The 22,122-nt window shown below is 39.8% G+C and overlaps 1 protein-coding gene across 1 annotated transcript in view; it reads right to left on the bottom strand.

Moving 5' to 3' along the window:
• Positions 1-232: 232 nt before the first annotated feature.
• trap1 (TNF receptor-associated protein 1) overlaps positions 233-22,122 on the bottom strand; it is a 53,289-nt gene continuing 31,399 nt past the window's right edge. The window contains exons 9-18 of the mRNA XM_017705432.2: positions 21,691-21,846; positions 21,436-21,556; positions 21,094-21,163; positions 17,655-17,802; positions 17,268-17,453; positions 7,633-7,771; positions 7,417-7,502; positions 7,088-7,233; positions 6,861-6,933; positions 233-660 (exon numbers count right to left, since the gene is read on the bottom strand). Coding sequence (XP_017560921.1) covers positions 559-660; positions 6,861-6,933; positions 7,088-7,233; positions 7,417-7,502; positions 7,633-7,771; positions 17,268-17,453; positions 17,655-17,802; positions 21,094-21,163; positions 21,436-21,556; positions 21,691-21,846 — 1,227 coding nt within the window. The 3' untranslated portion in view covers positions 233-558. The remainder of the gene's footprint in view (positions 661-6,860; positions 6,934-7,087; positions 7,234-7,416; positions 7,503-7,632; positions 7,772-17,267; positions 17,454-17,654; positions 17,803-21,093; positions 21,164-21,435; positions 21,557-21,690; positions 21,847-22,122) is intronic.

The following is a 22,122-nucleotide window of genomic DNA, read 5'->3' on the forward strand; positions in this document are numbered from 1 at the left end:
TAAACAATATATATATATATATATATATATATATATATATATATATATATATATATATATATATATATATGTGTATGATAATATTGAACACGAGCTGAATTAACTGTTGAGATTAAATTTTTACTTCAGGAAAATTTTTACTGCTAACAACAGTGGCACTAAATATTTTGTCACATGTTTTGCTTCAATGTGGAAAACTTCAGTGTGGTGACAGAATCATAAAAAATACAAATATTTCACATCCCCTTTTATTGATTTAGTATTAATTAAAAAGTAAAATCTAAACAAACACAAATGACAAGAAAAAAAACACTCCATCACAAACATACACTTTTCAATAGACAGAAAATCATGAAAAAACATTCAAGACTGTAATTAGTCAAGACTGAAAAGAAAACTTTTCTAACTGCAGACAACTTGTGTAACTTCATATAACATTATTATTAGATGTTGCCCCAAATCCAAACCCTGGGCAAGCCAGAAGCAATGGCAAAATGAAAATCTATATTTTTCCAACACTACCATGGTTCATCCTTTCACACTAGCTTTTTGTTGGTCTCAGTGTTTCTCCAGGGCTTTGACCAAGAGATCGTTTAAGCGAGAGATCATTGGACGTGGGTCATCATTCAAGCCAGCTGTGATCATAGCATTGTCATAAATCTGAAACAAATGGTCCTCAGCATTAGAAACTTACCATACTGTTTAACTAATCATTCTATAAGTAAGAAGAATAAAGAAAGGCTGATAACATTAAGCAGATTACATGCAGCATTTTCAAATTTCTTCTTTATGCTGAATGTAGTCAACCAAGACTTGTCTGGTGCCTGAAGTTTGCTTCTTTAGTTCACCACTGGAGCTGTTAGGTCAACTCTGACTTATAAGTAATGAAAGAATTAGGCAGTACACTGTGGCATTTAAAATTATGGTAGCATTTCAAAATTATGACTGGTTAAAATTCTGTCTAGTCTGAACTGCCATATAAACACATTTCACCCATATAATTTGAGAGGAGCTCACTGATTGGTGGTGTGGGATACAACTTTTAAAGATAGTGATTTATTAGAATCAACAAAATTTTACTGTGAAGCTGAATGCTTGGAACAGCTATTTTAGACATACCACTTTATTTTTTCACACGAGGAATGATATGAAGTGGCAAGTTTTGAATTCACAACACACATGGAGCAGACTACAGGCTACAGTAAAGAAGCTAAGCAAGTGTAACATTACTTATACAGTCAGAATGTCACAAATTTGATGACTACATTTTCATCACAAATAAGCCTCAAAAATAAGAAGTGGAATAAAACATACTACTAGACGGTTTTAGGCCCAATCCCATTTTTTCTTTTTACCTCTACCCTTTGTTTATCGAGTGTCACCTTAACCCCTTGGCATTGAGTTACAAGTAATTTGCCCAACAAAATGGGACAACCCTCAAAAAAAAAAACAAAAAAAAAACATCACCTTATTAAAAGGCTACTGTAAGCAACCCTGCTAGTCTGCAGTGATAGAGAAGGGAAAAGTTCAGCAACCTCACTGCCTAGCCAGATATTCAACCTAGCTGAAGACATTTGCCAGCTTCTTGTTCAAATTTTCCCAATCCACCTTAAGTGGTTTACAGATAATTGGTCCAAGTTTGAGGGGAAGTCTGGTCTTGTATGGCGGGACGGTGTTAACCCCACACGGGAGGGTGCCACTCTGCTATCATGCAACTATATCTGCTATCGTACAACTATATTGAGAATGTTTCACTGCCCTGAATTAAAACACAAACTTAGAAAATCTCAAATCAGTATGTTTAAATAACCTAATTAATATAAAAACCCCAGCAGTGAGCACAGAGAAACTAATAATTGCAGATTTTAATATTCACTTTGAGAACACAGCAGATCCATTAAAAAAGGCACTCATCTATCTTACACTCTGTAGGCCTTACTCAAAATGTAATACACATTACTGTAATCACACTAGATTTAGTTTTGACTCTAGGTGTTAAAATACATAATCTAACTGCTCTTCCACAAACATCAGTAGTTTCAGATCACTATCTAATTTCATATGAACTAGGTCTTAGTGAAAATGTACATACATCACCCCGTTATTGCATGAAGTGTTCTATAACACCAGATACAGCTCAACACTTTATTGAAATCATTCCAGACTTATCAACTTATTCACTCTGCTTGGAAGGACAGCCTTAGCAGGTACAGAAAGGCACATATCAAAATATGCTCAACATACATGTCCTCAACAAATCAACAAAAACAATCAGAGTCTTATTTAGCACAATCGCAAAACTTACCAAAAACCAGGCAGGATCTGAATCTCAAATACCCGCCAACTATAGTAGCAATGATTTCACAGACTTTTTCAATAACAAAATCAAGAATTTTAGACAAAAAGTTCAACTGATACCAGTAACCTACCCATCATCTGGTTTGGCTGAGACAATACCAAATGTGGTTATAGAAGAAAGAGTGGAAACATTTCGTCCACTTCAACAGTCAGAACTAGAAAAAATGTCTTCCTCAAATTCTGCAACATGCACATTTGACATGATTCCAAAAAACTTACTTAAACAAGTACTACCAGCTATAATTAAACCCATTTTAACCCATTTTAAGTCTTCTCTTAGCCTAGCTCATGTACCCAAATCATTCAAACTAGATTAAAGCCAAATCTTGACCCCAGCGAATTGTCAAACTATAGACCTATTCCCTACTTACCATTTATTTCTAAGATTTTAGAAAAAGCTGTAGCCCAGCAACTCTGTTGCTATCTACATAAAAACAACATATATGAAAAATATATGCTTTTATATATGCAGCTTTTGACACTACAGATCACTATTCTCTTGGACAGATAAAAAAAAAATGGTTGGAATCACAGGAATAGCGTTATCCTAGTTCACATCCTACCTCACTGACCGGTATCTGTTCATACAATAAATAACTATCATCGTTAACCGCTCAGTCTGTCCCCCACAACTTCCTCCAGGTCATTCCCAGGGACCCCAGGCTGGTCCCAGGCCAACTTGGCGATATAATCCCTCCAGCGTGTCCTAGGACGACCCGGGGTCTCATCCCAGTAGGCCGTGCCTGGTACACCCCCACCGGGAGGCGTCCAGGGGTCATTTACATTTACATTTCTGGCATTTGGCTGACGCTCTTATCCAGAGCGACTTACAATTTGATCTTTTTTTTTTTTTTTTTTACACAAGTAGGCCAAGGTGGTGTTAGGAGTCTTGCCCAAGGACTCTTATTGGTATAGTGTAGGGTGTTTACCCAGGTGGGGATTGAACCCCAGTCTACAGTGTAGAAGGCAGAGGTGTTAACCACTACACTATCCCAACCACCCAATCATCCGGATCAGATGCCTGAACCACCTCAACTGGCTCCTCTCAATGCGGAGGAGTAGCGACTCTACTCTGAGCTCCTCCTGGATGACCAAGCTCTTCACTCTATCAAATAGAGTGTAGCCCGCCACCCTACGAAGAAAGCTCATTTCCGCTGCTTGTATTCACGATCTTGTTCTTTTGGTCATTACCCACAGCTCATGACCATAGGTGAGGGTTAGGATGTAGACCGACTGGTAAACAGAGAGCTTCACCTTATGGCTCAGCTACCTCTTCACCACTACAGTCTGGTACAGTGACCGCATTACTGCTGCCGCCTGTCCCAGCCTGCGGCCGATCTCATGATCGCTCTTCCCGTCACTCGTGAACAAGACCCCAAGATACTTAAACTCCTCCACCTGGTTCAGGACCTTTCCCCTTACCTGGAGTGGGCATGCCATCCTTTTACAGAGACTGAATGGCCCGGAGTAGTAGCCTTGGCACCCCATACTCCAGGAGGACTTCCTACAAGATATCTCTGGGAACCTTGTCGTAAGCCTTCTCCAAGTCCACAAAACACATGTAGACTGGGTTGGCAAACTCCCAAGCCCCCTCAATCAACCTGGTCCATTGTTCCACGGCCGGGATGGAATCCTCATTGTTCCTCCTCAATCTGAGGTTCAACTATCAGTTGAAGTCTCCTTTCCAGCACCTTTGCATAGACTTTCCCAGGGAGGCTGAGCAGTGTGATAACCGGATAAATGGCACACACCCTCCAGTCCCCCTTTTTAAAAATAGGGACCACCACCCCGGTCTGCCAGTCCAAGGGTACTATTCCAGAGGTCCATGTAATATTGCATAGGCGTGTTAACCACGACAGCCCCACAATATCCAGAGCCTTAGGCATCTTCAAATCTCATCCACCCCTGGTGCCTTGCCACTGAGGAGCTTGCCAACTACCTCAGTGACCTCCACCAGGGAAATGGAACTTGATACACCAGAAGCCTCTGGCCCTGACTCCCATGAGGGAGGCATGTCTCCTGGATTAAGGAGTTCCTCAAAGTGCTCCTTCCACTGACCAACAATATCCTCATTTGAAGTCTTGGGTGCAGCCAATCCGACCGCTCGAGTCGTCGGACAGTTGTCCGGAACCTCCTTGAGACAGAACAAATGTCTTTTTCCATGGCCTCACTGAACTCTTCCCATGCCCTGGATTTTTCTTCTGCCACCGTAGCGGCTGCCACCTTTTTTTCTTGTCAGTACCTATCTGCTGAGGCGGGAGTCCTTCGGGCCACCAAGTCCCTGAAGGCCTCTTTCTTCAGCTTAATAGCCTCCCTCTCACCACCAGTGTCCACCAGGAGGTTCTTGGCTTACCGCCCCGAAAGGCACCCACAAGCATTTGGCCACAGATTTGGCCACAATTAAATAATGTATCATCTAATTATACAAAAGTGAAACATGGAGTTCCACAAGGTTCTGTTTTAGGTCCTCTGTTATTCACATTATACATGTTACCATTAGGCTTAGTTATAAATAGACATGGAATTAGTTTCCCATTTTATGCCGATGATACACAGCTGTGCATATCAACCAAACCAAATGATAAATCCAGATTAAATAAAATAGAAGATTGTGTAAAAGATGTGACACTGGATGCTGCAGAACTTTCTTCTGTTAAACCCAGATAAAACAAGTTCTTCTTCAGTTCAGAATGCTGCAGCTAAATAAAACCAGAAAATGTGATCACATCAGTCCAGTTTTACCAGCGTTACACTGGCTTCCTGACAAATTCCATATCGACTACAAATTTTTTTTATTGACGTATTAAGCCCTGCACGGTCTCGCACCAGAGTACCTGCAAGATATTATTTATTTATATCATGAACCACCACATTTACTGAGATCACAGGATGCTGGTTCCTAAAATTCAGAAGACTTCAATTGTGGAATAATCTCCCAGTTAATGTTTGGGACTCAGTCTCAACCTTTAAGTCTAGACTGAAAACATACTTGTTTAGTTCAGCATTTGATAATTAGCCTTCCCCTTTAGATAAAGGCAGGAGATACAGGGGTTCACGAACACAGAGGCTTATGCTAAACTGAGATGTTGGTGCTGTTGACCCACCACTTCACACAATCACACAGGTTTGTTGATGGTGTAGTGGCAGGATCCTAGGATTTTAGTTTATACTGTTATAGTTAGATCTGGCGTAGTCACCAGCTACACTCTTGGTTGACTGACCACCAGGGCCTCCTCTCATTATGCCCGGATTCTACAGGCTGACAGTGTTAGCAAGACAACTAAGGTTTCCATCACTTGAAATTCTTACATCAAATCTGTTGCATGTTTTATTCCACTTCCACCAACTAAAGGTTCCCCTTGGATTCCAGATACTTAATGACAAATACAGATCTGTACTTGAGAGTGGTTCTAAGAAAAATTTTTGCGGGCCCCATGCCTTTGCTGCTTTCACCAAACATGTTCCTCGCACAATTTACACGCGTGGTCAAATATAAACCATCCATATTGTGTAAAGAAAAATCCATATTGTGTAAGAAAACATCCAAATTGTTTAAATATACAGACTGTTCTGATTGTGAGCATCATCCTGATAAAAAAAACATCTAAAAGAACTATCCATATTGTGAACCATCTACCGTGGAGTCCAAAAGTCTGAAACCACACTGAAAATATGGGGCTGCTCTCTGTTTAAACCTAGAAATGATCAATAGAAAGCTTAAGATTTTTGAAAATATAAAAAATAAAGAAACAAAGAAATGTTATGAAAAGAAGATTTATTGACTTTTCCTTACTCTATTTCTATCACTTTCATATTTAAGCAAATTTGTGAATAAACTTAAGACCATTGTACAAAGAAAGTCTGAATTTTTTAAGTCTTAGCCCTTACTCACTGAAGCATGTTTTCAGATGACTTTCAGGTTGATCTAATCAGGTCATTGAAGGCTTTTATCACTCTTAGTAGTCAGAGTCCGTGCTGACTTCAGTGCACACCGTCATTCAGATGTTTTGAAATTTAAAAAAAATTTTTAAAATCTCCATTTAACTGAGGTTTTTATGCTGATAATACTGATATAAAAAGCCTCAGCGTTAATTAGAAAAGAATGCAAAGTGCATTTTCTCTCATGGTCTAAGATTTTTGGACCCCACTATATATTACTGACCATCTTCATTGTGGCTATGGTTCTTCAGTAAATAAGTAACAGACTGACTCCATGTTTTAATTCCTCCTCAGCTTACATGGCTTAATGTCATTTGAAGGACGTATATTATGTGTTGGGCATGTATTTAAGGAAAATCTTTTTGGATGACTGCAGACTACAATTGTTTGCTAGGCACATTAAGCCACAGCTTCAGCCCCAAACTACAGAAACAAAATTTAAACATCAAACATGCCTTGGCTGACCTACAACACAGACCGTATAGAGAACTGTGCAAATTAGACTTTTTTTTGGTCACACTAATTTAAACAGACATAAGTTTGACCCATACTGTTGGCAATACCTGTTCAAGAAGCAGTTGTGCAAGATCAGGACTGGAATCTTTCAGCACGTGAAGTTTCTTGATGAGGTCATGTCTGTAGAAAAAGATAGAACATTCCACTAATAATGAAGTGATAACTGACAATTACATTTACGATGGCTCACACATAAATGTAACAGAATATTATCAGTTTTTTTTTTCCATCAACTCAAAATCCATTCTCATGTATTCTGCACCCTATCCCTTACGTAGTGTTGATCTCTAGAGTGGGCTGAAGGATCTGGGCTCTTTCCTCCACATTGCGGGCCAGTTGCTGTGTGCGCAGAAAATGTCGTGCTGCTCCCATCTCCAGAACTGTGATCATGGCTGGGTGAGTGTCCAAGCGAGGGGTCACCTGACAAAGTATTAGAACAACCAGTCTTTTTCTTACATTGCATATCCAGTTACAAGAGCTGTAATAATTCTTACTTTTAACTGACTTTTATTCACAGAGTAAATATTGAATAAACAAACAGGAAAAACAGTTTTATCATGGTTAATGTTGATACTACAAGATCTTTGTGTACTTTTCAACTACCTTTATATTGGTGACTTTCTGGCAAAGACAGTTCCTCATCCAAGTGATTAGATTTTCAGCCTGCTGTTCAGTCAATCGTTCTGATTCTATAATTGGTGGCAAATTGATAAACTACCCATCAACAAATTAAAATAAGTGAATTGCAAAGAAATTTTATATAATCTTCACAGGTACAACATATCTTTGAAATACGATGGCTTGATGGCTCCACCTTACCTGGCTTGCTGTCTGGAAATTGCTCCTCTTTGTAATGGTCAACAACAATATCTGTTTCCACAGAGATCAGCTTCTTTTTGTCAAACTCTCTGAGATGGAGCAGAGTTAACTCATCAAACTGCTCATAACAGAAGAGCACCTACAAGTGGACACAGAATTAAAAATTAAATTGGTTTCTCAATTTACAGACAAAATGTGTTTGACAAATTAAATACCAATAGTGTGTCAGTATGGTGTTTGTCAACTATGAGGTGCTTGTTGACTCTGTAACTGTACTAGTGGGCAAACACACCATCTTTCCAAAAAAGATATTACCTCATTTGATAATTATGTTGGTAGGGAGTACTATGTGACCTTAAAATATTCTAAACTACAACACCTTTCACCTGAAAAAGACTTTTAGACAAAACAGTTATATGGGAAATTAAACATTTTTATTGAATGCATCATGTTATGTCATCATGTCTACACTGCTTTCTATGTGGCAACTGAAAAGTGCAGAGATGCCTTAAAAAAAAAATCTGTGGGAGACCAGGCTCACACAACTAGTTAGAGTTGGCCTTATCATTAGGTCCCTGGTGATGCCACAGCCATCTGTGGCTGGAAGCCCTGCAGGCAGTTGCACCAGCTGAACACAAGTTTGCTTGCAATTTGTGGTGTAGATCGTAATTGAAGTCCATCCTAAACTTAATATTGAGAGTAGTTAGTTTAAAACTAGCAAAAACACAATTGTGGTTACACCATAGACACAGTACATCAAAAGTAGCAGCGCATAAAATGACGGTAGACGGTAGACTGTCGTACGTGTTCTACCTGCAGTTAATCTTCTCTATCTGAGTTACAAGTTACATTACACTTATGTTACAGCAACCGAGAGCTAGGTGGCTAGCCGCAAAAAAATAAATATACACATATGCATAGATACTTTAGATTGGTCTGTATAATTTTGTTCTTTTGTCTATATTTCATTTTCACTTTGTTGTAATATTAGATGATTCCACTGTAGGACAGAAATATTATATAACAGAAATATAATAGCTAGTGGGTGGAATAGGCAATGACTAAAATGTGGAGAAAATTAGGTAAAAAATAAAAAAAGATATTGAGTGCATGAACTGAGATAAGATGCCATGGAAGCATAACAAATTTGATTAACCATGGTGATTCCTATCCGAGTACCATAGTGATCCTTTGTAAGGCACATGCCTACAGCTAATTTCAGTTCAATTGAGCCATCACTAGTAATAATACAGTTGCTGCCTACTGAGTATATTTTAAACTGTAGTGAACAACATGCTTTAAATCAAGTTTGAACACTCAAGCACTTGTATATTACTTTGGTATTCAACCTCTTTTCAGTTTTTTTAAAGCTTTGCCTTTTTGAGTCAACAACAAACATTTATATAGCGCCTTTCACAATCCTGAGGTTGCTTCACATAAAGGGAGAAAAAATTACAAATTAATACTAAGCAGTGAAAGAGGGAGAAAAATGCTCAAGAAAGAGAAAAGTCTTGAAGTCAGATTTGAAGGTAGAGATAGAAGAGCAGTCCCAGAGGGATTGGGGAAGAGAGTTTTAGAGTTTGGGGGCCATGGCGCTGAAGGACCTCCCTACCAAAGTGGAAAATCTGGTGAGAGAGACAGCACGTAAGGTATTACAACAAGATCTGAGAGAGTGAGAAGGAGTGTAAGAGATCAAGAGTTCTCTGAGGTAGGGGAGCAAGGTTATGCAGTGCTTTGAAAATGAGCAGTACAATTTTAAAATTTATATGGGACAGGACTGGTAGCCAGTGTAGCTGAGAGAGAATGGGAATGATATGAGCTGAATGCCTAGTATGGGTGAAAACCTTTGCTGCAGTAGCTTTTGTAAAGACTTTACAGGGAGACCAACAAAGTGAGTTAAAGTAATCAATACAGGACATAATGAAGCCATAAACCAAAGCTTGTGCATCGTTACCAGTCAGGAACAGGCAAATACAAGCAAAGCTACGTAACTGGAAAAAAAATGCAGTCTGATGACTACATGATGGGTAGATCAAAAATTAAGCGATGGGTCAAGTAAAATACCAAGATTTCTAACAACAGGCATATGGTTAACAAGTGGACCATGAACACTAACAGAAAAATTGGATAACTTTGACAGTAATGATTTAGGGCCAACCAGTAAAAGAAAGTTATTGTGCATCCAGAGCTTTAAATCAGAAATACAATCAGTTTGTGTATTGGGAGGGAAATCTGACTAGGTGTGTGCACTGAGATATAACTGAATATCATCAGCATAACAGTGAAGGTTAAGGCCATGTCTACAAAGGATATGGCCAAGGGGTGAGATATACATTAAATTTCCAAAAGTATTCGCTCGTCTGCCTTCACATGCATATGAACTTGAGTGACATGCCCTTCTTAATCCATAGGGTTTAATACAACCCCAATTCCAATGAAGTTGGGACATTGTGTAAAACACGAACAAAAACAGAATATGATGATTTGTAAATTCTTTTCAACCTATATTCAATTGAATAAACTACAAAGACAAGATATTCAACAATCAATTTGATAAATTTGATTGTTTTTTGCAAATATTCACTCATTTTGAATTTGATGCCTGCAACACATTCCAAAGAAGTTGGGACAGGAGCAAGAAAAGACTGGGAAAGTTGAGGAATGCTCAAAAAAAAAAAAAAAAAAAAAATCACCTGTTTGGAACATTCCACAGATGAGCAGGTTAATTGGAAACATACGAGTGTCATGATTGGGTATAAAGGGAGCATCCCTGAAATGCTCAGTCGTTCACAAGCAAGGATGGGGCGAGGTTCACCACTTTGTGAACAACTGCGTGAGCAAATAGTCCAACAGTTTAAGAACAATGTTTCTCAATGTGCAATTGCAAGGATTTTAGGGATTTCATCATCTTCAGTCCATAATCTCATCAAAAGGTTCAGAGAATCTGGAGAAATCTCTGCAAGTAAGCGGCAAGGCAGAAAACCAACATTGAATGCCCGTGACCTTCGATCCCTCAGGCGACACTGCATTAAAAACCGACATCATTCTGTAATGGATATTACCAAATGGGCTCAGGAACATTTCAGAAAACCATTGTCAGTGAACACAGTTTGTCGCTCCATCTACAAGTGCAAGTTAAAACTTGCCATGCAAAGCAAAAGCCATATATCAACAAAACCCGCCGCGGGTTTCTCTGGGCCCGAGCTCATCTGAGATGGACTAACGCAAAGTGGAAAAGTGTCCTGTGGTCTGACGAGTCCACGTTTCAAATTGTTTTTGGAAATCATGGACGTTATGTCCTCTGGGCCAAAGAGGAAAAGGACTGTCCGGATTGTTATCAACACAAAGTTCAAAAGCCAGTATCTCTGATGGTGTGGGGGTGTGTTAGTGCCCATGGCATGGGTAACTTGCATATGTGTGAAGGCACCATTAATGCTGAAATGTACATACAAGTTTTGGAGCAACATATGCTGCCAACCAAGCAACGTCTTTTTAAGGGAAATCTCTGCTTAATTCAGTAAGACAATGCCAAGCCGCATTCTGCACGTGTTACATCAGTGTGGCTTTGTAGTAAAAGAGTGCGGGCACTAGACTGGCCTGCCTGCAGTCCAGACCTGTCTCCCATTGAAAATGTGTGGTACACTATGAAGTGCAAAATACGACAACGGAGACCCTGGACTGTTGAGCAACTGAAGATGTACTTCAAGCAAGAATGGGAAAGAATTCCACCTACAAAGCTTCAGCAATTAGTGTCCTCAGTTCCCAAACGCTTATTCAGTGTTGTTAAAAGGAAAGGTGATGTAACAGTGGTAAACATGCCCCTGTCCCAACTTCTTTGGAACATGTTGCAGGCAGCAAATTCAAAATGAGTGAATATTTGCAAAAAACAATAAAGTTTATCCGTTTGAACTTTAAATATCTTGTCTTTGTAGTGTATTCAATTGAACATAGGTTGAAAAGGATTTGCAAATCGTCATATTCTGTTTTTATTTATGCTTTACACAACAGTTGTATATGAAAAATTTCAATCTGGTTTTAGGCCCCACCATAGCACAGAGATGGCTCTAGTTAAGATAAATCTTCTTGCCTCTGATCAAGGCCACGTATCTCTGCTGGTACTACTCGATCTAAGTGTAGCTTTTGACACTACAGATCATTCTGTTCTCTTAGACAGACTACAAAACATGGTTGGAATTAGAGGAATAGCATTATCCTGGTTCACACCCTACCTCAATGACCAGTTTCAGTTCACACAATTAAATGGATCATCTAATTATACAAAAGCGAAATATGGAATTCCACAAGGTTCTGTTTTAGGTCCTCTGTTATTCACATTATACATGTTACCATTAGGCTTAGTTATAAATTTATTTATTTCCCATTACGAACCCCCTCGCTTACTCAGATGCCAGGTTGCTGGTTTTCTGCTGGTTCCTAACATTCAAAAGACTTCAATGGGTAGAACAGCTTTTTCTTACAAAGCCCCCAAATTGTGGAATAATCTCCCAGTTCATGTTCGGGACTCTGACACAGTCTCAACCTCAGTCTAAGTCTAGACTGAAAACATATTTGTTTAGTTTAGCTTTTGATAATTAGTCTTCCCCTTTAGATAAAGGCAGGAGATCCAGGGGTTCATTGGCACAGAGGCTTATGGTAAACTGACATGCTGGTGCTGTTAACCTTCCTGCGATCATAGAGGTTTGTTGACGGTGGAGTGTCTGTTTCAGCTTACTCCCACTTTTCATAAAGACTCAGTCAGAGACTGCCTCTACCTGTGCAGTTTCTAAAGCTGTATATATCTCTGTTTGAAGACTGGATGGTGTGATATATATATCCATCCATCCATCATCTTCCGCTTAATTAATATATATACATATATACACACACACACACACACACACAAATCCTCTCTGCTAATGCCATACAGCTTATTCTGCCATTGACTGATTTGGTGTTTGTTGGACTGGATGACTGAAGTTTGAAGAAACAAGACATATTGGTTTTATCTTCATTTAACAAACAGGAGCCTCAGTAGTGTGTGGAGGAACCATATACAGCCACAACAGCCTGTTACCTCCTCCTCATGCTGGTCACCAGCCTGGTCACACACTGCTGTGGGATGGCATTCTTCAAACAGCATTTGTCGCAAGTCAGCCAAAGTGATTGTGTTGGTCACTCTGGCGTGAACAGCACGCCCAAGCTGATCCCACAAGTGTTCATTGGGGTTGAGGTCAGGACTGCTGGCATGCCATTCCATCCTCTCCACTCCCAAATTCTGGATGCCGTCTCTGATAAACCTGTGGGGGCGAGCATTGTCATCTTGGAGGATAGAGTTCAGTCCCAGACTGTGGAGATATGGGATTGCCACTGGTTGCAGAATTTCATCTTGACATCTCTCTGCACTGAGATTTCCTCCAATGATGACAAGCCTCATTTTTCCAGTAAGGGAGATGCCGCCCCATACCATCACACTGCCTCAACCAAAACATGTTACTTTATCGGTGCAGTAATCAGCATAGCATTCTCCACGTCTTCTCCACACTTTGACCATACGATCCAACTGCCATAGGCAGAATCTGGACTCATCACTGAACATAACGTGCATTCACATATTCAGGTTCCAGTGCACATGTTGCCGACACCAGCGCAAACGTGCCTGACAGGCAGTCATGGCAGGCCTGCTGGCAGCCTGATGTGATCGAAGATTGGCTGCGTGCAGTCTGTTCCGGATTGTGTGGGCAGAGAGCCGTCGGCCATATCGTCCTGCAAATCTTGACTGCAAATCTTATGAAGACAGCCTACGGTACCCAAGTACTGACAGGGTGAGGAAATGATCTAGGGGTGTTGTCTTCTTGGGATGCCCACTTCGCGGCCTGCCTCTGACATCCCCTGTTATATGGAACTTGGCCTTCAATTTGGAGATGGTACTAGGGCTCACTCCAAATAATGCCGCAACTTGGTTCTGCGGAAAACCAGCTTGAAGCGGCCCTGTCACACTATCCAGATCAGTCAAATTTGGCATGCTGATTCTTGGAGCAGGCACCGACTGACCACTGTAGCAGGGCCCATGCTCACAGGCTGGCACCTGATTGGCAGTACCTGGGGGTACCAGAAGCTCAAAACAAGTGTCAATAGCAACAGCAAAATAAATTTTTCATGGGTGCAACCCACATACTCAGCTCTACTGCTCATCCCACAAATGCATGTTCCAAATGCACGTTACAAATGTGGCACCATTTAAAAGGGAAATGAACAGGCTCTCCAATGGTATAAGATTTACTGCCAAGAAGCACTGTTACAACAAAGTAATAATCTACCAAACACAAATTTCCTTACTTTTTGTGCCAAGATTATATACTACAAATGTGGAAACAAGAGTCAGTACCAACATATGAAATGTAGATAAAGGAACTAATCAATGTATTGCATTTGGAGAAGCTGCAATTTTTAAACGATGAACAGCAAGTGTACGTTTTAAAGCTGAAACCCTGTATTGTAAGTACTTTTTTTTAAATGATGTACGATGTAACCCTCCTGCACTTATGTTGTTACTAATTTGAAAATGAAAATAAACGCATAAAAAGAGCTAAAAGGCTAAAAGCTAGGCTAAAATATTCTATATATATATATATATATATATATATATATATATATATATATATATTAGCAGCAGTTTATAAATCCACCTGAGAAAATAACTCTGACCATGTTCATGCTCAGTTCAGAATTTGGAAGAAAAAGCCAAAAACAATAGTCAATCAAAAATATTTTGCATAAAATTTGCATAAAATTACCTTTACCAAAACAACTTGAATAGAAATACAAAAGTAGAGAGTAAAATCCATCAATATTTTTCTTAAGTACGTGAACTTGAGTAAATGTAATTAGTTACTGCCCATCTTTGAATAGGTTTGTAAAGACTCATGATTAGCCTGATATAAAAGGCAATTTTAGTCAGTGCCCTAATTGCTCCAGCTTTTTTGGAGTTCTGGTCTTATAACTGGAAACACAAGAGGAAGTCAGGCAGGAGACCAAAAGAACAACATGTAATGCTGAAGAAACGACAAGAAGCTCTCTCCCAAAATTAGACATTACATCTGCAGATTTTATATCAGTTTTATTTTGTTTCGTCTCTCTGTTCATTGCGTCCTTGTCCAGTTCATTTTGGCTTCCACTCAGTTGGTAATTCAGTAATCTTGAAGTGTTGGTAAATGTTAGGCTCACTGCATGTGCATGTTGAATAGCCTACCCTAGCTGTTTCTGTTAAGTTCATCGATTAATTTTTAAGGTCTGATAGGCAAGAGATCATTTACACTTTTCACTAGTACTGATCTCTGTACTATGAACTATACTATAAATAGAGACTTAGTTGTTGTGTACCAAAGCCTTTTCAAAAGTTTTTAATATTAAGGGAAGATTTGATACTTTTATTATTTATTTTTTTCTTACTTTATTAGGGAACTAAAACTTGACCTTTTTAATAAGACATTAATTTCTAGAAATGTGTGCTTTGATTCCAATTTCTTGAAATATTCAATAAATAACCATAAATGGTTCATCTGTGTGTCTCCTTCAAATTACTTTAGAAAATCTCATCTACTTCAAACTGAACCCTGTTCAGTTCACTACTGATGGAAACACGCTTTGATCAATGATGATGAATGAGAATTCCTCAGCAGAGCTGGCTATACTTCTCTTACAGGAGGTACATCGGTGCCATATAGCCAGCATAAAGACTGTTTTAACAACTAACTCTTTACAGACTCTTAAACTAACTGTTAAAATGATAGACCAGCCATAATTCCAAAATCCTAATGCAAAATCCCTTCAAATGAATCACACAAACCCTCAAACTGGGAAGGAATAGAGAAATTGAGAAAATGCATTAATCAATACAGGAAAAAATTAAGGTGTTTGAGTTTCTTTGCACTTACATTTGCTGAGCAGAGGGTGAAGATATGCAGTATAGAGCAGATGATAAAATGCAGTGATAATACTGGGGCTCAAATATAAGTGAACAATTAAAAATATAATCAAGGTTGAGCAGATACAATAGAAACAACATTGACCGTGAAGCTGGAGAAGTTTAAAACCTGTGTTTTAGGGTCTATTAACAATAACTCTGTTTTGGCTGCATTCATTTTAAAGAAATTATTGTCTAACCAGTGTTTTAAACCTGTAATGCACACATTCAGTGACTGAAATGACACTATAGGGCAAGCGTTCCTAAAGTAAAACTGAATATCATCAGTGTAACAGTGAAATTTAAGACAATGATTTTGATTAATCTGACCGAGGTTTGAGATGCATAACATAAAAATAAATAAATAAATAAATATTGGTCCAAGGACAGAATATCTGGGCACTCCCTGAGCAACCTGTGCAATGTATGGTATACCTATAAACTGTTGTTTTTAACTCAGAACCAAACAGAATGAACCAGAAATGCCTATGGATGAAAATCTGAAAATAATCATGTCATGGATCACTGTGTTAAAAGCTACATTGAGGTCCATGAGAATAAGAATATTAACAAATCCAGCGTCAGTAAAAAAAAGTACAAGATTATCAACAACTTAGTGGGTATAATAAGAATAAGAGGGTAGACACAGATAAGTACTATCTAGGATGTGAAAGCCACACTGGAAGGGCTCATATAGATTATTTCTTCTGAGAAAACCCTAAAGTTGTGAGGCCACAACTCTTTCAATTGCCTTGGCTAAGAAACGGAGATTGGAGATGGGTCTGTAATTGGGAAGTGAGGAAGAATCAAGTTTGTTAAGTATGTGTGTGACTGCAGCGATTTTGTGGGATGTAGGGTTGGAACCTTAGGAGAAACACTAATTAATAAGATGAGCTAAAGGCAAAGACAGGACTTAAGGATTTATGATTAAGGAGCAGGGTCAAGTTGACAAGAGTAAAAAGAAGAAATTCTCTCAGTGACTGTAGATGAACTGACTGAGGTGAAAGAAGAATGTGTTACTGTAGGGAAGAGTTGGTAGATTTATCCTGAAAGAAATCCTGAAAACCCCATCACTGAACAGGGGAACTGGGAGTAAATGATGTGAGAGTTTGAAGTTTGTTTATGGTCCTAAACAGAGTTTTAAGCCTAAAACTTCCACCATTTATGATATGTAAACTTATTGTCAGTAAAACCGAAAACAAGAACAGTAACAAACATTTTTGAGACCACTATGACAGAGCAAGTCTAGAATGTGACCATGATTATGTGTTGGGAAATCAACATGCTGAGCAAAGCCAAAACATTTAGGAACCCTCAAGAGCTCAAAAGAAAGTTGACAATTAATGTCAACATGAATATTAAAGTCACCCAGTAACATAACAGTGGAGCAGATGGATAGAGCCACAGTAAATTCCTAGAAATTTACTTGTGTATCCAAATAAGAGGACACAGGTTGACTACTAGTTTTGTATTTGGGTGTCCAATCAACAAAGAAAAGACTATCAGCATGCAAAATATCAAAAGTTTAACAAATTCCAAGAGCTGAGCTTAAACAGGGAAATTCAGAGTCCAGAGAAAGACAGTAAAACAAAAACAAAACACCACCAACAAAACAGAAAAGTATCAGCAAGGACGTTCTCAGCTTACTCTAACAGCATAGTCTCAAGCTCACCTCCATGTTTTTCTGCTTCATCGCCTCAAAATATGGGGAGTGCTCAGCCAGATGTCGGTTTGGGGCACATAGGTAGTAGATGTTCCTGGAGCCAGCTTTCATTCGAGAAGTGTAGTCCATGAGGGTGGTCTGCTGACCAGCAGGTAATGTAGAGGACTCGAATAATAGAAGTTTGGCTATATCCTCCTAAGGAATTGAGAACAAAAATAATGTCAAAACTACAAACTGAAAAACTGAGACTAAGCCCTAAAGCGAGATGTGTCAAACACAACCAAGTCACCAAAGTATAATTAAACATTTAGTACTGAAGAACCAAGTGTAGTAACTTTGAATCTTTAAAATAGATAATTTTTCAGGATCTGTGAATTATTGTTCATTGATTCTGACCTTGACATTTTGCTCAGCAGTGGTGACAATGCCTTCTCTCACAAAAAGCCCATAGTCCTCAAAAAAACAAGCATATTTTTCAGATTCCTTGTTGCTCTGGCCCAAAAGGAAATGAATGACTCGCTGCTGGAGCACATCCCGCAGTTTCCTAATGAAGAGAGAATATAAACTACAGCCCCATTTCCAAAAAAGTTGGGACACTGTGAAAAATGTAAATAAAAACAAAATCCAATGATGTGCAAGTCAATTAAGTTGAAACTGAGAATTTTTTTGTTTTTTGTAAAACATATGCATATTTTAAATTTGATGCCAGAAACATGTTCCAAAAAAATTGGAACAGAGGCAACAAAAGGCTGGTAAAGTTGTGCAATGCTTAAAAAACACACCTTAAGGTTAATTGGCAACAGGCCAGTAATATGATTGGGTATTAAAAAAAAGAGCATCCCAGAGTCTTTTAGAAATAAACATGAAGAGGGGTCACCACTCTGCGAAAGGCTACACATAGTGCAAAAATTCACAAATTATGTTTCTCAATGTAAAATAGCAAAGAACTTCTGCTTTTCATCATCTATGGTACATAATAACATTAAAAGATTCAGAGAATCTGGAGAAATCTCTAAATGCAAAGGGCAAGGCCAAAAATCAGTATTTGCTGGCGGAGATCTTTGGGCCTTCAGATGGCACTGCATTAAACATGTAGTGCACTGCATGTGTTCAGAAACACTTCTGAAAAACACTGCCTGTAAAAACAGTTCAATGCTGCATCCACAAATGCTAATTAAAACTAAAACACCAACAAGAAAGGATATACAAACGGTATCCAGAATTGCTGCCAAATCGTCTGGGCCCAAGCTCATTGAAAATTACATTACATTACATTTAGCAGACGCTTTTATCCAAAGCGACTTACAAATAATGAGGTACATAGAACAAACATAGTCAGGCCTTAAAGGAGGCCAAAGGGTAATAGCGGGGTAGAGAAGGGAAGGAGGGCAAGAAGGAGATGAGGTTGGTAGTGGTTAGATTGCAAGAGGCGATTAGAGTAAGTGCTCCCTGAAGAGCTCTGTCTTCAGGAGTTTCTTAAAAATAGCGAGGGGCGCCCCTGCTCTGACAGTGGAAGGTAGCTTGTTCCACCATTGGGGAATCAAGTATGAGAACAGTCTCGTTTGCTTTGTGTGAATGTTTGGCAAAGCTAAGCGACGTTCATTGGAGGATCGCAGCGGCCGGGCGGTGCTGTAAGCCTTTAGGAGCGAATGCAGGTAGGAAGGAGCCTGCTCTGTTAACACCTTGTAGGCAATCGTAAGAGTTTTAAATTTGATACGAGCAGCAACCGGTAACCAGTGGAGCTCAATGAGCAGTGGGGTGACATGCGCCCATTTTGGTTGGTTAAAGACCAGACGCGCTGCAGCATTCTGAACCATCTTCAGTGGTTTTACAACACAGGCTGGGAGGCCCGTTAGTATGGCATTGCAGTGGTCGAGGCGTGAGATGACCACTGCTTGTACCAAGAGTTGGGTGGCTTGTTGTGTTAGAAACGGCCGTATCTGTCTGATGTTGTACAGCGCAAAGCGGCAGGACCGAGCCACCGAGGCAACATGGTGCGTAAAGGAGAGTTGGTCATCTACCATAACCCCCAGGTTCCTAGCAACCTTTGTCGAGGAGAGTGAGAGTGAGTCGATGGTTATGGTGAAGTTGTGTTGAATGGATTGTTTAGCTGGTTCCTTCATCCATGCGGATATGTCCGAGAGGCACTGCGATATCCGCACAGAGATCGACGGGTCATCAGGCGGGAATGACAGATAGAGCTGGGTGTCGTCAGCATAGCAATGGTACGAGAAGTCATGTGAGCGGATAACCTGGCCTAGAGAGGTGGTGTAAATAGAAAAGAGAAGGGGTCCCAGTACCGATCCCTGGGGAACCCCAGTGGATAGCGAGTGGCCTGAGGAGAGCTCTCCATGCCACGACACCTTGAATGAGCGCCCAGTGAGGTACGATCTGAACCGTAGTAGCGCATTGTCTGAGATACCCATGTTTGATAGAGTAGATAGGAGAAATTCATGATTGACTGTGTCAAAAGCGGCTGAGAGGTCCAGCAGAATGAGTACTGAGGACTGTCCTGCAGCTCTGGCAGTTTTTAGTGCCTCAATCACAGATAAAAGAGCCGTTTCAGTGGAGTGCCCTTTTTTAAAACCTGATTGATTTTGGTCCAGGAGGTCATTCTGGGAGAGGAAACCAGAGACCTGACTGTAGACTGCTCTTTCTATAGTTTTGGAAAGAAAGGGTAGTAGTGAGACTGGCCTGTAGTTATCAACCTGGGCAGGGTTGCGAGAAGACTTTTTAAGCAATGGTGTGACTTGGGCTTGTTTAAAGACAGTTGGAAACACACCAGTAATTTTGGAGGCATTGATGGTGTGTGTGATAGCTGGGATGATAGCAGGTGCAATGGTTTGTAGTAGGTCGGTAGGAATCGGATCAAGTGGACATGTAGTAGGACAGCTACATGTTACAAGAGTCAGTGCCTCGCTCTCAGTGAGAGGAGTAAACGAGGAGAAAATGGACTGAGGAGATGTGGAAAAGTGTTCTGTGGTCCAACAAACAAACATTTGAAATTCTTTTTGTAAATTTTGGATACTGTGTCCTCCGATCTAAAGACCACTGACCTTGTTATCAGTGCACAGTTTAAAATCCAGTATTCATGATGGTATAGGGGTGCACACAGCATGGGTGACTGGCACATCTATGAAGGCACCATCAATATTGAATGCCATATATATGTTTTGGCAATATATTCTGCCTTCCAAACAACATCTTTTTCAGGGAAGGCCTTGCTCATTTCAGCAAGACAACACCACAGCATGGCTCTGTATTAAAAGAGTCTGGGCCCTATAATGGCCTCCCTGCAGTCGAGATCTGTCAACCACTGATGATATTTGGCACGTTACAAAATGAAAAAATACAGCAAAGGAGACTGAACTATTGAGCAGCTGAAATGCTATGTTAAGCAAAAATGGGAAAACCTTTCTCTTTAAAAACTACAGCAGCTGGTCTCCTCAGTTCCCAAATGCTCACTGAGTGTTGTCAAAAGTAAAACTTAATGAAACACAGTGGTAAACATGCCCCTGTCCCAACTTTTTGGAATGTGTTGGCATTCAAAATGAGCATATATTTCTCAAAAAAACAAAATTTCACAATTTTATTTGTTGTCTTTGTACTATTTTAGATGAAATACTGGGTTTAAATGTTTTGCACATTATTTAATTTTGTTTTTATTTACATTTTGCACAAGGTCCCAACTTTTTTGGAAATGGGGTTGTATTTATCAATCTATGCATTCATTCACATTATACCAACATTCCTAAAAACAAAGATGGCTTATTCATCAAGAACAAAATCCAGTCAACAGCAAGCTTTTTCTCACTCAGCATGTTGCTACTTTTACCTGATGAGTGCACTTTCCTGCAATAACTCTCTACTGAGGTTTAAGGGGATGTCCTCACTGTCCACCACACCTACAGCATGCATGAGAGAGAGAGAGAGAGAGAGAGAGAGAGAGAGAGAGAGAGAGAGAGAGAGAGAGAGAGAGAGAGAGAGAGAGAGAGAGAGAGAGAGAGAGAGAGAGAGAGAGAGAGAGAGAGAGAGAGAGAGAGAGAGAGAGAGAGCAGAGGGCTGCTTTAATTACAATATAACCCACAAAAGTGCCACTGGAACATTTATGTGACTTTCCTTCCTACTTAAAACTCTGGTCTTAATGGAACCAGAAGAAAGAGGAACCAAGGCCTACCTCTTAAGAAACGCAGCCACTTGGGCAGGATATCTGTCGCCTTGGCCTGGATAAGGACCTTCCTGCTGTACAGAGCCACACTGGATCCCATCTCCCTACTCACATCAAACATGGATGGTTTCTACACACACACACACACACACACACACACACACACACACACACACACACACACACACAAATGACCAAGGATCAAGACAATTGAAAATGTATTCTGTAATATTTATGAATTTGAGGTGTGTCTTTGTGCCTCACGGTCTCTGGCACATAGAAAATGCTGCGGATGTTGATTGGTGCATCAGCATGGTAGTGAAGGACGTAGCGGGGTTTGTCATAGGCCTGCGCTACATAGCGGTAAAACTCTTCATGCTCCCAGTCACTGATTTCTTTGGGTTTCATCATCCACAGAGCCTAGAGAAGGGGGAAAACTTAACTAGTAATTTGTGAAGAAAAGAGAATTTTACCTAAAATACATACCATCTCTTTCACAGGACACAAGGAAATAAGGACTTGTCCAAGAAAACTGTGTAATCAACTCGCTGTGCTCTTTCAGGAACTCTTAACAACTTTTCTTGCATTTGTGAGAACTCTAACAACTCCTGCAATACACCACTCACTTAAACATAACATTATGACAACCTCCTTGTTTCTATGCTCATTGCCCATTTGATCAGCTCCACTTACTGT

This window comes from Pygocentrus nattereri, chromosome 14 (genome assembly GCF_015220715.1).
Source record: "Pygocentrus nattereri isolate fPygNat1 chromosome 14, fPygNat1.pri, whole genome shotgun sequence".
Classification (NCBI taxonomy): Eukaryota; Metazoa; Chordata; class Actinopteri; order Characiformes; family Serrasalmidae; genus Pygocentrus; species Pygocentrus nattereri.